At 42.2% G+C, this 14887-nt stretch overlaps 1 protein-coding gene across 6 annotated transcripts in view; it reads left to right on the top strand.

Moving 5' to 3' along the window:
• CYLD (CYLD lysine 63 deubiquitinase) overlaps nucleotides 1–7939 on the top strand; it is a 67139-nt gene extending 59200 nt beyond the window's left edge. For 4 of the 6 annotated variants that reach the window (XM_018061935.1, XM_018061938.1, XM_018061936.1 and 1 more), the window contains 3 exons: nucleotides 582–700; nucleotides 974–1190; nucleotides 2834–3395. In XM_018061935.1, the coding sequence (XP_017917424.1) occupies nucleotides 582–700; nucleotides 974–1190; nucleotides 2834–3018 (521 nt within the window). In that variant the 3' untranslated portion in view covers nucleotides 3019–3395. Of the gene's footprint in view, nucleotides 1–581; nucleotides 701–973; nucleotides 1191–2833 lie in introns of all 6 variants that reach the window. The other 2 variants (XM_018061937.1, XM_018061934.1) reach the window with 1 other exon arrangement.

Genomic DNA, 14887 nt, shown 5'->3' with positions numbered 1-14887 from the left:
TAGAAGCACTCTATATGTTAACTAAAGGAGAGTAGTTAAGTGAATTACAGTGTATCTGTACAGCATAAGTACTGCTATTCAAATTCATGTTTTTGAAGACCAGTTTTATATGAAAGTGGTCATGATGTAATGTTAAGTGAAAAAGTATGTTGATATTGTCTACAAGAGGAGCTACACACACACACACACACGCACACACACACTGAGTTATGTTAAGTATGCAGATATAAAGTTATAAGAGAAATTACAAGAGTGGTTATCTCTTGCTAACTGAAATTGTAGATGCTTTCAGTTTTCTGCTGTATGTTCTCTTGTGTCTTAGCACATTCATCAGTAGAAGTTTTATAGTCAGGGGAACACTCTAGAGTGTTTTTTTTTTTTATGTCATTTGGTCAGAGAAAATGTCTTTAAAAATATTCTGAATCCTAGGAAATCCAATTTATACTTTATGGGGAGGGATAGAATTTATTGAGTCCATGAGCATTATCCTTTTTAAAACTTAATTTTTCTTTTTAATCTTTTAAAATAAAAGAATGCATTGTAAAAGACCCCTTAACTCACCCACACCCCACCCTTTTCAGCCCCCAGGCAGTGCCGGATATGTGGAGGGCTTGCGATGTATGAGTGTAGAGAATGCTATGATGACCCTGACATCTCAGCTGGCAAAATCAAACAGTTTTGTAAAACCTGCAATGCTCAAGTAAGTTTGACTTCACTTAATGGATATTCTCTTAATAAATAATAAATCATTTGTAGTTGAACCAGATTTCAGGTTTTGAAAAGTTTTCAAAATCATAATTAACTTAAAAAAATTCATAATTAAGGGGTATGCTTCTTCTGTTTATTTGATGGATTTCCATGGGGTACTCAGGTGCCATTTATAGGGACATATTCCCTTAGAGTAAGTGAAGTCCATTCCCTTCAAACATTGAGTCTGGCTCCTTAATGGCTTTCTTTTCATGTTCTGCTATAGGTCCACCTTCATCCCAAGAGGCTGAATCATAAATACAACCCAGTGTCACTTCCCAAAGATCTGCCTGACTGGGACTGGAGACACGGCTGCATCCCCTGCCAGAAGATGGAGTTATTCGCTGTCCTCTGCATAGAAACAAGCCACTATGTCGCTTTTGTGAAGTACGGGAAAGACGACTCTGCCTGGCTATTCTTCGACAGCATGGCTGATCGGGATGGTACTTTACAGACCTTCCTTCCACATGTGGCTATATTTGAATTTGTAGTGGGATAGTTGTAGTGGGCTAGCCTGTTCTGAGTAACAAAACAGCGTTCAGGATTATCTTGGTGATGCATTAGCAGCCTTGCTACGAAACTAAGGAATAGTATTGTTGTGATAGTTTGACATGCATAGAGTCTTTAAAAAAAAAAAAAAGAATCAGATTTTTTTCCTTTAAGGCTGAGAGTTTTTATTTCTACTTTGTTGTCCTTGACTTTTGAGCTCCTCTCATTTTCTGTACTGTAGTCATCATTTCTTAAGTACTTCTGTGCCAAGCTCTCTGGAAGGGACTTTAGATCATTTACCTAAATCCTTGCAAAATGGGAGTGGTTCCTGTTTTTGTCTTACTAAAGCTGAGATTTAAGGTGCCTAAGGTCTCAGAGCATGTATGTAATTCAGTCTTTCTAAATTCAGTGCTTATGTTCTTTTATATACTAAACCATGTGTCTTCTAAATGACAAAGCTAAGAATAGAAGTAAATGTCTTCTTTGGAAAAATAAGCTTATTCTATGTCTAATGTCTTTCTTCCTGAACTGGGGAATATACTGCACCTTCTAGGCTGCTTTCTAGGATGTTTAGTCATTATTTAACAAATACCTAATGAGTGCATGTGAAGTGCCCAGGGCTCTAGTAGGTTTCAAAAATGAAGCAGTTGTCAAAACAGCTGTACTCCTGCCTGTATGGAGTTTACAGATTAGGATCAGCCCTAGGCAAAGTTGTGGGAATATGACTTCCATATCCCTCCAGTTCTTCCATACCCCGTTTTTCCTTTAGCCACTCTCACACTCCAGGACCCAAGTCTTTTGGTGTGGTCCCCTAGTGACCTAGGACATCCCCTTGTGGCCGCCTCTTGATCAGATGCCCAAGCTCTGCCTCATGGGTTGTCAACATTTTCTCAGCATTCAGACATTTGATATAGCACAGCTCCATCTGTAAATATGTCCCTAGCCCAGTTAAAATTTGCATTTAAGCATGAAATTCAAAAGCACAGGGGTTCCAGATATTTTTAGAAAAGCCATTGGGAGGCTAAAGCAGAAGAACCTTTCCTGGGGTCCCTAAAACCATGCCTTATATCCTCATGCTGTCTAGTGAAACGTGAAACAGAACCTTGATAGAGTTACACAAATATGTTTTTTAAACTTAGGGGAATAAAATAGTATTCATTTTACTAGATCTACTTTAAGCTACTAGATCTGCTCTAAACTGGCCAGGCTTATGGTAAAGCAAACAGGGGTGCTTGTGTCCAGGAAGGGGTTTGGGAATGTGAAGAGTTGAATGTGTGTGCACATGTGTAGGTGACATTATTCCTTGACTGAATGCACCGAGAAACCTGGGAAGTAGATTTTGGACTTTGCTCAGGATATATATCTTTTGACCAATTATATTCACTGTTGGTCCCAGAATCCTTTCAGAAACCAAGAAGTGAGACTGTCAAGAATTAAACAGAGGACTTCTAGAAATAAGAAGTAAAATGAGGTTTTTCTGATCCTGGAAATTAGCGTTAACTAAATTACAGAATTTTAAAGTTACTTTGGTGGGGCAGGGCAGCGAAAGTGTTTGTAACTTCACTGCCCTCAATGTGGCTCTTCCTTTTCTCTATAGGTGGTCAGAATGGCTTCAACATTCCTCAAGTTACCCCATGCCCAGAAGTAGGAGAGTACTTGAAAATGTCTCTCGATGATCTGCATTCCTTGGACTCCAGAAGAATCCAAGGCTGTGCACGAAGACTTCTCTGTGATGCATACATGTGCATGTACCAGAGTCCAACCATGAGTCTGTACAAATAAACAGGGTCATCTGGATGGGCGCAGAAATCAGACACACAGTCTCCATGTTGCGTCTCACTTGAGCTGGCAGTTCTGTTCAGCGTCCATTGCCGGCAATGGATGTCTTTGTGGTGATGATCCTTCAACGCAGGATTCCTGCGTTTAAAAATAAATTGCTTTTGTGTTACTAAAGTATTTAATAAGCATTTTGCACTCTAGAAAGTATGTTTGTGTTGGTTTTTTAAGAAGTCTAAATGAAGTTATTAATACCTGAAGCTTTAAGTTAAGTGCATTGATCATAAGATATTTTTGGAAGCATAAAATTTTAATTGTGACAGTTTAAAACCTCTTTTAGTCCATTGAGAATGTAAATAAATGTGTCTTCTTTATGGACCAAGATTATGAAATCATTTTTCCTTTGTAGCTAATTGTTGCCTTGAGGAGGATATACTTTGGTTTTATTGAGTCTACTTTCAATCCAGTGATTAAAGTTGTTTTGAGTTTGATTTGTTAATTCTTCCCTTTCTAGTGCCGATTCCTGCATGTCTACAATCTGAGTTTCTGTGTTTCTGTGGTAGTGGTCACAAAAGTATTTAAATTTCCTCAATGGTGTTTTCTATTTGTTCTGGTTTTGAGATAAATGAGTGATTTTTGTCATGAAATGTCCATTTTTGATGTAGTTTTCCTGGGGTATTCACATATACAGCAATTGAAGCTCTCCATTCATAGTAGGAACTGTCAGCTAACAGCTTTCTTTTCTTTTTTAAAGACTCTATTATGAGTGGGGTACAGTAAATTTTATTAAAGAGTTCGGGTGATAAATATATTCCTATACAAATATAAGGTTAATAGGAAAATGAATTGGTCATATAGAATCACTCATTGAAATTTCTCTGAAGAGATGTATTGGCTGTCTCAACCTCTACTATCTTAGATAAGACCGTCTAGAACTTAGATCAGTCCCTGCATTAAGTTCAGTCTGATATCCCTTGAGATAATGACAGTTACGAACCAGATATTTTATTGAAATGTTAGCAGCAGCTTTGCCTTCCTCCTGATTCAATAAGTAGAAAATGGATGTTTTCGTAGCTAATACCTGTAGTGTGTATCTGTTGTACACTAGCAGCATAGGTTGTCCGTGTCAGTGCTGTGGGACGTGTTGTGTGGCGATGGTGTCTCTGTGGAATGACTTCCTAATTGCATGGAAAGGCAGAGGTTGTCATGTGTGTCTAGCATATGACTCCATAAAACACTGAATGTCCCAAAGAAGGGAAAGAATCTTTGCAAACCCTGCAATTATTTCTTTTTAAAGTCGCATTTACCCTTTGGTTTTGTCATTCCATTTTCCGAGTATTTATTAGCTAGGATTCATTGTTATGAATCATAATGTACAGAAAATTTTGTCATACTTTTTTCATTATGAAAAAAGTACATAACTTTTGCATGAAGTTTTGCTCAGTACCTGGGTGACTGGTGATCTGGATACTAGGTCCAGAGAGATTGGGACCAGCCCCACCCCATCACCCTGGGGTTAATGAGGAGCCTGGGGGGCAAGATGCCTAAGGTTCCCTCTAGCCCTGACTTTCCACAAGTCCACAAGTACCCCTTAATCAGTACGTGCTGGATGAATACATGGATGTAGGAGCTTATCAGTGTGATTTTAAAAGGCTCTCTAGAGAAATGATTAGGACTCTATATCTAGGTAAGACTGGATTTAACAGTTAAAATTAAGAGAAGACAGTTCCTTTCCTGTAAAAATTAAAACACAAGTTGAAGGTTAGTCCTGCTCAGCTCCTTGTGGCTGAAGACTTGAAGAGGACTTGTGGGGTTGTACGCTTATTTCCCGTGGGTAGAGTGTGGAGGCACTTTCTAGTGGTAGGGACCTCTTCCATAAACCATTTCTAGGACAGTTTCTTCAAGCAGAGCTTCCTGTTCTTTTAATATTAGCTGGGGAGGGAGCACCCAGTAAAGGGATGCAGGGCCCACTATGATGGTTCCTCTAGAGGTAAGGGTCCTTCCAGGCCCTGGTGTCCCCTCTCCAGCACCGCCCCCCACACCCCATCAGCAGTCCTTTCTTGTTGCTGCTCCTGCAGAGCCCTGTGTGTCAGGCGGGCACAGGCAGGGCTGGGCTGTGTGGCACCAGTGACTCGTGCCTGTCGACTTAATTTTTAGCCTTAAATTTTCTTTCATATTTTTCTATTGGTCTTTTAAATGTTTCTGTTATCCTTTCTTCCATATCCTATGTACAATCAAGATGGCAATATAGTAAAATCATCTTGTTTATAAAACAAGTCATGTTCCCCCACCTCCATTGAATACACACGTGTGTGTTTGTGTGTGAGAATTTATATATATGGGAGGAGGGGAGGGAGGGCACCCATTTCATAATGTGTTCAGCGCATTGCTATCAGCTTTATGAAGGAGTTTGACTCCAACCACAAAAGAATGTTTTGTAAAACTGGAAATACACATTGCAAACCAAGAGAGACAGAAACAAAACTCAATAACGTAAAATTGTTACAATTGCTAAGGATAATTTCCTTAGAATAGTTTAGGATTTTTGTAATTCATATTTGCCAAAAGTTGTAGGTAAATAGCTTCTTTCTATCCCATGGATTCACTTTTTTTTTTCTTTTCACCTAATTCACATAATTCAGGAACAGGGAAAGATGAAATTATCTTATGCATTGTCATTCAAATTCCTGTTGTGTGAACATGGCACCTTCATAAATTCAGAGATGTTACTGTTGTCTTCTGATGGATCTCGATATCCAGCTAGATGACCTTGCTAGGTCCAGCTAGGTCGACACATCGACCTAGATGTGTCGATGATTATAGACAGAGGTGTGAGAGAAGACAGAATTAGGCCTTAGCTGAGGGACTGCCTGCCAACAAGTATTTCTTAGACGCTTGTTACCTAAGATTGTGTCAAAAGGAACATGAGACATGGCACCTGTCCTCAAGCAGATAACCACCTACTTCCAACAACAGAATGTCTCCTAAAGGCTTCTTAGCCTAAGTGTAAGGGCGCCGGGCTGGGGGGCTCTGGGAGGCAGTGAGATGTGACAGAAGTGGTGGACGAGGGGACAAGAACTGGTCCAGCCCTTTCTCTGTTTCTTGCTTTATTAGTCTTGGGCAACGTCTTGACTTCTCTGGGCCTCAGTGTCTTCCTCTGTATGGCAAGGGGGTGGAACTATTGAATCTTACAGAAAAGAAAGACAAATTTCTGGGTCCTCGGCCATGCCTGCTGGATCTGACTTCACAAACGGTAGACCCTATTTCCTAGACCCAAAATGTCCATCCACCCCCACCCGCCCCACCACAGGTGACCCTGAGAGTGATCATCAGCCAGATTTGGAAAACACTGAACTGAAAGATCTCGAAAATACCTTTTCTTTATGTGGTTGTGTGGTCATAGAATGTTGTTGTATTAATTACTCCACATACATGTGGGTAATTGTATATTTGTCATATTGTTTCTCTGTTTTTACATGTGAATTCATATAAGAAATGCATTTTAGTATCAATGCCTCAGCCCACTGTTTTCTAGAGGTTTTAGCCATCTTAGGAACCCTCTTGAGACTGAAGAGGATGTTACTTACCTGGACATTTACCCTTCATTTAATTTCTGTAGGGGAAATTGAGGCTCTGGAAACCAAAGAAATGGAAAAATTTAATTGTTATGCAAAGTTAAAGAAAAAAAAGTAGACTTAACTAGCTGCTACTTTATGATGAAAATTTTAACCCTAATATGGGAAGATTTTTTTGTCATTAAGTAAAATGTCCTTATTCAAGTAGGGGGACTGTAGGTTCATAGTGAAGAATAAGACTGCCTTTTCTAGGGGGATGGTGATGTTAACACACCCACAATTCTTCAATGAAAATAATACTTGAATTCCCCAAGGCAAGTGAGGGTGGAGAAGGAGGAGAGCATATTAAGATGGAAATATTCATATGAATACTAAGATGCAAGAGAGAGAGGGTGGAGGATGGAAGGCCATCCTGAGAGCAGGTGTGGTACCCGCTGGGGGCTGTAAAGGTGGGTTCTCCTCTGCCTCCCAGGCTGTGTCACTGCTCGGAGACTGGGACTTCATAGAGCCAGGCTTCTTGCAGCAAGTCAGCGTTGCATTGTCTAGTTTCCTTTCAGAAGCTTTATTGGAGAAAAAAGAGGGGAAACAAAAGACTCTTCATCTTAGTCTAAATCCTGAAACAGCCGAAGGGTCTCTCTTGAGTTTGAAAGTGGTGGTAAAAAGCTAACCAGCACATATGGCCAAGGATAATGAAAAGAGGGAAAAGAAAGACATTCCTTCTTCCTGCTCACAATAAATGTCAGTATTTGGAGCAGGTCATTTGCTTTCCTGACTGTCTTATCAGTGATGCCATTTTTGTTTACTGTATTTGAAAGTCTTCTTATAACACAGGTTGTGGGGAAAGGCCAGGTCCAGAGGCATCCTCCTTTGGAGCTCCACAGACTCAGATGTAATTCTCTTGCACTTTAAAACCCTGTCCACTTCCACTTTTTATTTTTTCAAGAGATTGTGTGGGAGACTCAACTGTTCTTGGTTTCATTTTTTAAAATGGCCTGTAGTACTCCAGAAAGTATTAGTATCCTGTCATAAACATTCATTAAAAGAAAAAAAATCCTGTTTGGAACTTCCCGGGGGAGTCATCGTTGTTAGGAAGTTGGTATAAAGGAGCACATTTTATATTGCATTTCCCATATTTGGTATCTTGTTCATTTTTTTTTTTTTTGCCTGATGAACATTCTATATTTATGAAGACATTCTTTAAAAGTAAAACCACATAAAATATCCCTTTATTATCAGATTGCTCTGATTTAGCCTTAATTTTGTTAAATTTTTTAGAGATGATTGAAGTGCTGCTGTGGAAAGAAATGTACTATATACTATTTCTGTATCATTAAAATTAAATTTTTATGGTTGTTTTTCCTTGATTTCTTTGGGGAAGGGTTTTGGGTTATGGGAAGACTGGAATAGAGGAACATTGCTTTAGGAAAATGCAGTACCAGGCACACCTGTGTCTTCATCAAATCTCTGTCATCATTGTGCTTGTTTTAGAAAACAGACTTTTCTTGGGAGATGTGCCAGTGGTCTCTGGGTTCCCTCCTGGCATCATGATTTTGTGTAGTTTCTTGAAATAACTTGGCACCATCAAGCTCTGATCCTAATTAAAGCTCAGTTCTGCCAGTCTCTAATCCAACCAAGAGTTGTTCATCTCTTAAACTGGGCCAAAGCTGTTGACTATAGAATAGTGTGTCTTGATCCCTCACAGCTGCCAAGGAGACAATTAAAAACACTACTTTTCTGTATAATCCAGAGAGATGATTACATGATGCTATATTAGGTAACTGATATAATAAGTTTTCTTCAGGAATTACTGCTTGTAGAGTTTCAGTCGCTTGTTATGCCAAGGTAGGAAAGCTAGAATGGTCCGAGCTGGCAATATTTGTATTAATACAATACATTCAAGAACTTTCCTACTTAGAAACCTACAGCCAAATGACGTATTGGTGATAATGAAACTTGGCCATTTGAACATCATTCTGATTTTCCTTTGTTCATACTCAAGGGTTGGCATGCTTTTTCATAGATCCCATCCTTTCTAATTCTCTGTGGGTGTGTTAGTGCCACAGTGATCGTTCATATACTTGTGCCCACCTGTGGGTGTGGGCAATCAAGACCAGACCTTGTTGGAGGCGGGCTGACAGGCTGGCAGAGGACCATTGCCTCTCTAGGCCTCTTCTCCTGGGGCCTGGTCCCTGCTCCTTTCCTGACTTGCTGAGGCCAATTGTCCCTCGTCTTTCTGAGGAAGGGATGCGTGGCCTACAGCAGCATTTCTCGGTTCTGGCTGCACACTGAATTCATTCATGGATCGAGGCTTTTCAGATGCCTCAAGCATGTGCTCACCCAAGCCACTAGGATCTGCAGATGGTGCTCCCGAACCCAAGTTCCTGTGCCTGATGCACAGTGAGGCCAAACAAACCAAAATACAGGAGTTTGGAGCGGAAAAAAGTTCATTGCAGGGCCATGCAAGGAGAATGGGTGGCTTGTGCTCCCACAAAACCCCAAACTCCTGGAAGTGTTTCAGCAAAGCAATTTAAAAAGCCATGTAAGGTAGGGGCAGGTCACAGGGTGTGCGATCAGTTCATGTACAATTCTCTGATTGGGTGATAGGGAAGATTACATCATCAGTCCTTAGGCACCAGAAGGTCTGGGGGCTATGTGCTCATGAGCATCAAGCAGTGAATTTTTTTCACTTGGCAGTGGTTTTAGCATCTGAAAAACTCAAAGTCTGCATCAGATACTGTTATCTGAGTACTTCATAGAGGAGCTAAAGCAGAGGAAATGGGGAGGGGGCTGTCCCAGGAAGTTTCCACATGGTCCTAGTCAGTGACACCACCACCAGGCACATGGTCTTTTTCATAGCTCCTTATGTTAGTCCAACATGCCGCTGGGACCTGCAGCCACTTGTCAGGGCCAGTGGAGGTTTCTGAGGAAACATAACCCACTTGTCATTCTCCAGTGAAACCTCTGCTCTGATAAAGGGGATTATGGACGTGGAAAAGCTCCAAAGAGGAAGGAGGAAATCTGTTCCAAAGCTCCTGACCTAGACTGTTGAGGAAGAGCCTTGGGACTCTACGTGGGACATATTCTGGAGGCCAGAGAAAGGATTCGGAAACAGGGTGAACCTCACTATACCCGAAGAGGGCTTGAACGAAGATATCCTTCAAGAGGCATAAGGAAGATGCCGTTCTGCTCAGGAAGTATTCCAAGGTGTCTATAAGTGTAAATGTCATAAAAAAGAAAACCCACCAGTCTGATTAGGTAGGAGGCTGAGTTCTTAGAAAGGGATTCAGTTTTTTTTTGGGGGGGGTGGGTTCTATTTTCCAGTAGTCATGTATGGATGTGAGAGTTGTACTGTGAAGAAGGCTGAGCGCCAAAGAATTGATGCATTTGAACTGTGGTGTTGGAGAAGACTCTTGAGAGTCCCTTGGACTGCAAGGAGATCCAACCAGTCCATTCTGAAGGAGATCAGCCCTGGGATATCTTTGGAAGAAATGATGCTAAAGCTGAAACTTCAGTACTTTGGCCACCTCATGTGAAGAGTTGACTCATTGGAAAAGACTCTGAAGCTGGGAGGGATTGGGGCAGGAGGAGAAGGGGACGACAGAGGATGAGATGGCTGGATGGCATCACTGACTCGATGGAAGTGAGTCTGAGTGAACTCCGGGAGTTGGTGATGGACAGGGAGGCCTGGTGTGCTGCGATTCACGGGGTCGCAAGAGTCGGACACGACTGAGTAACTGAACTGAACTGGGGTGGGTACTGCCTTCACACTGTGGACAGTCAGGTCTGTGTGAGTTGCCACTTTTGAAGGGATGGATTTTATTGGAAGGGGGAGTAGTCTGAGATCTAACTGAAGTAATTCAGTGTGTGAATATTGAACTGGACATCATAAACATGGAGTAATTCACCCAGCAGTGACCTCCATCTCAAAAGCGCCACTGAAATTTGCAGGGTGGGTCCAACTGCTTTACCCCTTGCCTAGGAGTTTATGAAAACCCTCAATTCTATGCATCAAACTACTCCCTTAGAAATAGGTCTCAGGTTTGTTTCAAATACTGCATTTTCCAAAGCAATTTGAGGTTGAACTCAGGTTTTAAGAGTTGGATGGAAACTGACTTCCCCAGGGAGGACTCCCGAGTTCCTCTCTGCCATCCACCCTACTTGTGAGACACTGAATGTGACCTCCGAGGTCAAACCTTGCAGGTCCCATTTGAGGCAGGCACAGTCTCCCCAGCCTGTGGAATAAATGAGGCCAGGCCTTGGGCCATGATGTATGGCTTCTTGGCTGTGTGTCCTACACACTTGAAGACAGACAGGCGAGGCTGCTCCATAGAGTGTGCCTTGATGGGGTTATTGATATTGGAATCTCTATATTTCATTTGTTTAAATATAATTTTTAATTGGAGGATAATAACTTTACAATCCCAAAGAAAGGCAATGCCAAAGAATGCTTAAACTACCACACAATTGCACTCATCTCACATGCTAGCACGGAGAAAGCAATGGCACCCCACTCCAGTACTCTTGCCTGGAAAATCCCATGGATGGAGGAACCTGGTAGGCTGCAGTTTATGGGGTCGCTAAGAGTCAGACATGACTGAGCGACTTCACTTTCACTTTTCCCTTTCATGCATTGGAGAAGGAAATGGCAACCCACTCCGGTGTTCTTGCCTGAAGAATCCCAGGAATGGGAGAGCCTGGTGGGCTGCCGTCTATGGGGTCGCACAGAGTCAGACACGATTGAAGTGACTTAGCAGCAGCAGCGGCAGCAGCAGCACGTGCTAGCAAAGTGATGCTCAAAATTCTCCAAGCCACACTTCAACAGTACGTGAACTGTGAACTTCCAAATGTTCAAGCTGGATTTAGAAAAGGCAGAGGAACCAGATATCAAATTGCCAACATCTGCTGGATCTTCGCAAAAGCAAGAGAGTTCCAGAAAAACATCTACTTCTGCATGATTGACTACGCCAAAGCCTTTTTCTGTGTAGATCACAACAAACTGTGGAAAATTCTTAAAGAAATGGAATACCAGACCAGCTGACCTGCCTCCTGAAAAATCTGTGTGTAGGTCAAGAAGCAACAGGTAGAACTGGACATGGAACAATAGACTAGTTCCAAATAGGAAAAGGAGTACGTCAATGCTATATATTGTCACCCTGCTTATTTAACTTATATGCAGAGTACATCATGAGAAACACTGGGCTGGAGGAAGCACAAGCTAGAATCAAGATTTCTGGGAGAAATCAATATCAATAATCTCAGATATGCAGATGACACCACCCTTATGGCAGAAAGTGAAGAGGAACTAGAGAGCCTCTTGATGAAAGTGAAAAAGTTGGCTTAAAGCTCAACATTCAGAAAATGAAGATCATGGCATCCAGTCCCATCACTTCATGGCAAATAGATGGGGAAACAGTGGAAACTGGCAGACTTTCTTTTTGGGGGCTCCAAAATCACTGCAGATGGTGATTACAGCCATGAAATTAAAAGATGCTTACTCCTTGGAAGGAAAGTTGTGACCAACCTAGATAGCATATTCAAAAGCAGAGATGTTACTTTGTCAGCAAAGGTCCATCTAGTCAAGGCTATGGTTTTTCCAGTAGTCATGTATGGATGTGAGAGGTGGACTATAAAGAAAGCTGAGCGCTAAAGAATTGATGGTTTTGAACTGTGGTGTTGGAGAAGACTCTTGAGAGTCCCTTGGACTGCAAGGAGATCCAACCAGTCCATCCTAAAGGAGATCAGCCCTGGGTGTTCATTGGAAGCACTGATGCTTAATCTGGAACTCCAGTATTTTGGTCACCTGATGCAAAGAACTGACTCATTTGAAAAGACCCTGATGCTGGGAGGGATAGAAGGTGGGAGGAGAAGGGGACAACAGAGGATGAGATGGTTCGATGACATCACCAACTCAATGGACATGAGTTTGAGTAAACTCCAGGAGTTGGTGATGGACAGGGAGGCCTGGTGTGCTGCAGTCCATAGGGTGGCAAAGAGTCAGACATGACTGAGCAGCTGAACTGAACTGAACTTTACAATGTGTGGGAGTTTCTGCCATACACTAACATGTAGCAGCCATAGGTATATATGTCATTTCCCCTTTAAACCTCCTTCCCACCTCCCTCCCCATCCCATCCCTCTAGGTTGTCACAGAGAACACCTCTGGGTTCCCTGCATCAAACCGCAAATTCCCACTGGCCATCTATCTTACATATGGTAATGTATACGCTCAGTACTACTCCCTCAGGCTATCCCACCCTCTCCCTCCCTCACCTGTTCTTTATGTCTGTGCCTCCTTGCTGCCCCGCAAATAGAATTATCAGTACTTTCTTTCTAGATTCCATGTATATGTATTAATATACAGTATTTGCATTTTCTTTCTGACTTACTTCAGTCTGTATAATAGGCTCTAGGTTCATCCACCAGAACTGATTCAAATGTGTTCTTTTTTATAGTTGAGTAATGGAATCTCTGTATTTTAAACAAGTGTGTGTTTTATTCTTTCTGGCCTCTGCGAAATGTAGACTGTTTTGCTGAGATCTACTTCCAAGTTACGCCCTGTATGTTACCCCTGGGGGGTGGGATAGGCAGCCGCAGGAAAGACTTAAGTCCCGTTTCAGGTTCCTGTGCAAGAGGTCATGTCCCCAGAGAGGCCTTCTCAGACCAGATTGGCCTCTGGTGTGCTGGTAAGTGTTTAACAGCCAGCTCTCTAGGGAGAAAGAAAGCCTGGATCTGTAGTGTTTGCCAATTTTGAGGTGTAAATACTCTCAGTGTGGCTGACTGCAAGCTGCCAGTGACATCCCTGAAGGTGGTGCTTAGAAGAGATGCAGCTGGGATTAGCACACAAGTACATAGCGCTTCCACCGTGCAGACAGAAATAGCTGAGCACAGACCTCAGTTCATACCGCTGAGTATGGCGGGGGCGACAAAACCCAGCTCCTTGCCTGTACTTTTTCCTGGCTGTGCTAGGTCTCTGTGGCTGCTCAGGCTGTTCTCTAGTTGCTGCAAGTGGAGGCTGCTCCCTAGCTGCGGTGTGCTGGCTTCTCAGTGCTGTGGCTTCTCTTGTTGCGGAGCAGGGTCTCTAGGGTACTTGGAAGTCAGCAGTTGCAGCATGTGGACTCAGTAGTGGCTTCCGGGCTCTGGAGAACAGGCTCAATAGTTGTGGCTCAGGTGGTTAGCTGCAGGTGGGATCTTCCTGGATGAAGGATCGGACCCGTGTCTCCTGCATTGGCAGGCAGACTCTCACCACTGAGCTACCAGGGAAGTTTCCATCGCCTGTGTCTGATAACATTTTATTTCAAGACAGTCATGCCCCTTCATATGACATACTTAATGGCTTGTGTTCATGCTCCAGTGGCAGAGTTCAGTAGTTATGATAGGCCCTGTATGCCTCGTAGAGTCTGAAATATTTACTATCTGGTCCTTTAGGGAAGAAGTGTGTTTATCAATAGATAACTGTTACATGTAAAATAATTAGGAAGGAATGAGTTTTAAATAGGACTTAATGGTAACTTTAAAATATAACTTAATTGTAAGTTTATATAATTTAACACTAATAATGGGTGTTTTAGGAGAGGGTGACATGTATGCGGAGAGTAACATGGAAACTTACAATACCATATGTAAAACACATAGCCAATGGGAATTTGCTGTATGACTCAGGGAACTCAAACAGGGGCTCTGTATCAACCTAGAGAGGTGGTATGGGGAGGGAAATGGGAGGGAAGTTCAAGAGAGAGGGGATATTTATATCCCTATGGCTGATTCATGTTGATGTTTGACAGGAAATAAAATTCTGTAAATCAACTATCCTTCAATTAAAAAATAAATTAAAAAAAAAAAGGATTGACTCATGGAATTCCTGAAAATTGAAGGACTGGTTCTGTGGGGCGGTGGGACCCAGGTCCAGCTCAGCACCAACATCCTCTAAAATGCCCCTGCAGGCACTTTTTGCCCCTGAGGCACCTCTCCCGGGACCTAGTGGTTTATCAAGGTCTGTTTTTGCACTAGAAGCAGGGTTTTTCCTTCAGTTCCTTCAGTTCTCTTTCCTTAGCACCTTGAACAGGGCATGGCACGAGTAGGTACTCAGCTATTTGCTCAATGAAAGAAGGAACTTTCTACAGCTTTTCATGTATAGAAGCCATGCCATTCACTATTGTTGATGTGGCCAGAATCAGATCAGTGTCTTCGTCTCTTTTGAGAAAATACAAGAGGTCTCGGCTTCTGGTTCCCTACATAATGCTTCCTCTCAGAAGTGGAGACATCGTGAAACTTCCCTCATAAGGCTTGATGAACTCGAAACT

Source organism: Capra hircus, chromosome 18, assembly GCF_001704415.2.
Source record: "Capra hircus breed San Clemente chromosome 18, ASM170441v1, whole genome shotgun sequence".
Lineage (NCBI taxonomy): Eukaryota > Metazoa > Chordata > Mammalia > Artiodactyla > Bovidae > Capra > Capra hircus.
This window is presented reverse-complemented; position numbering and strand designations above follow the sequence as displayed.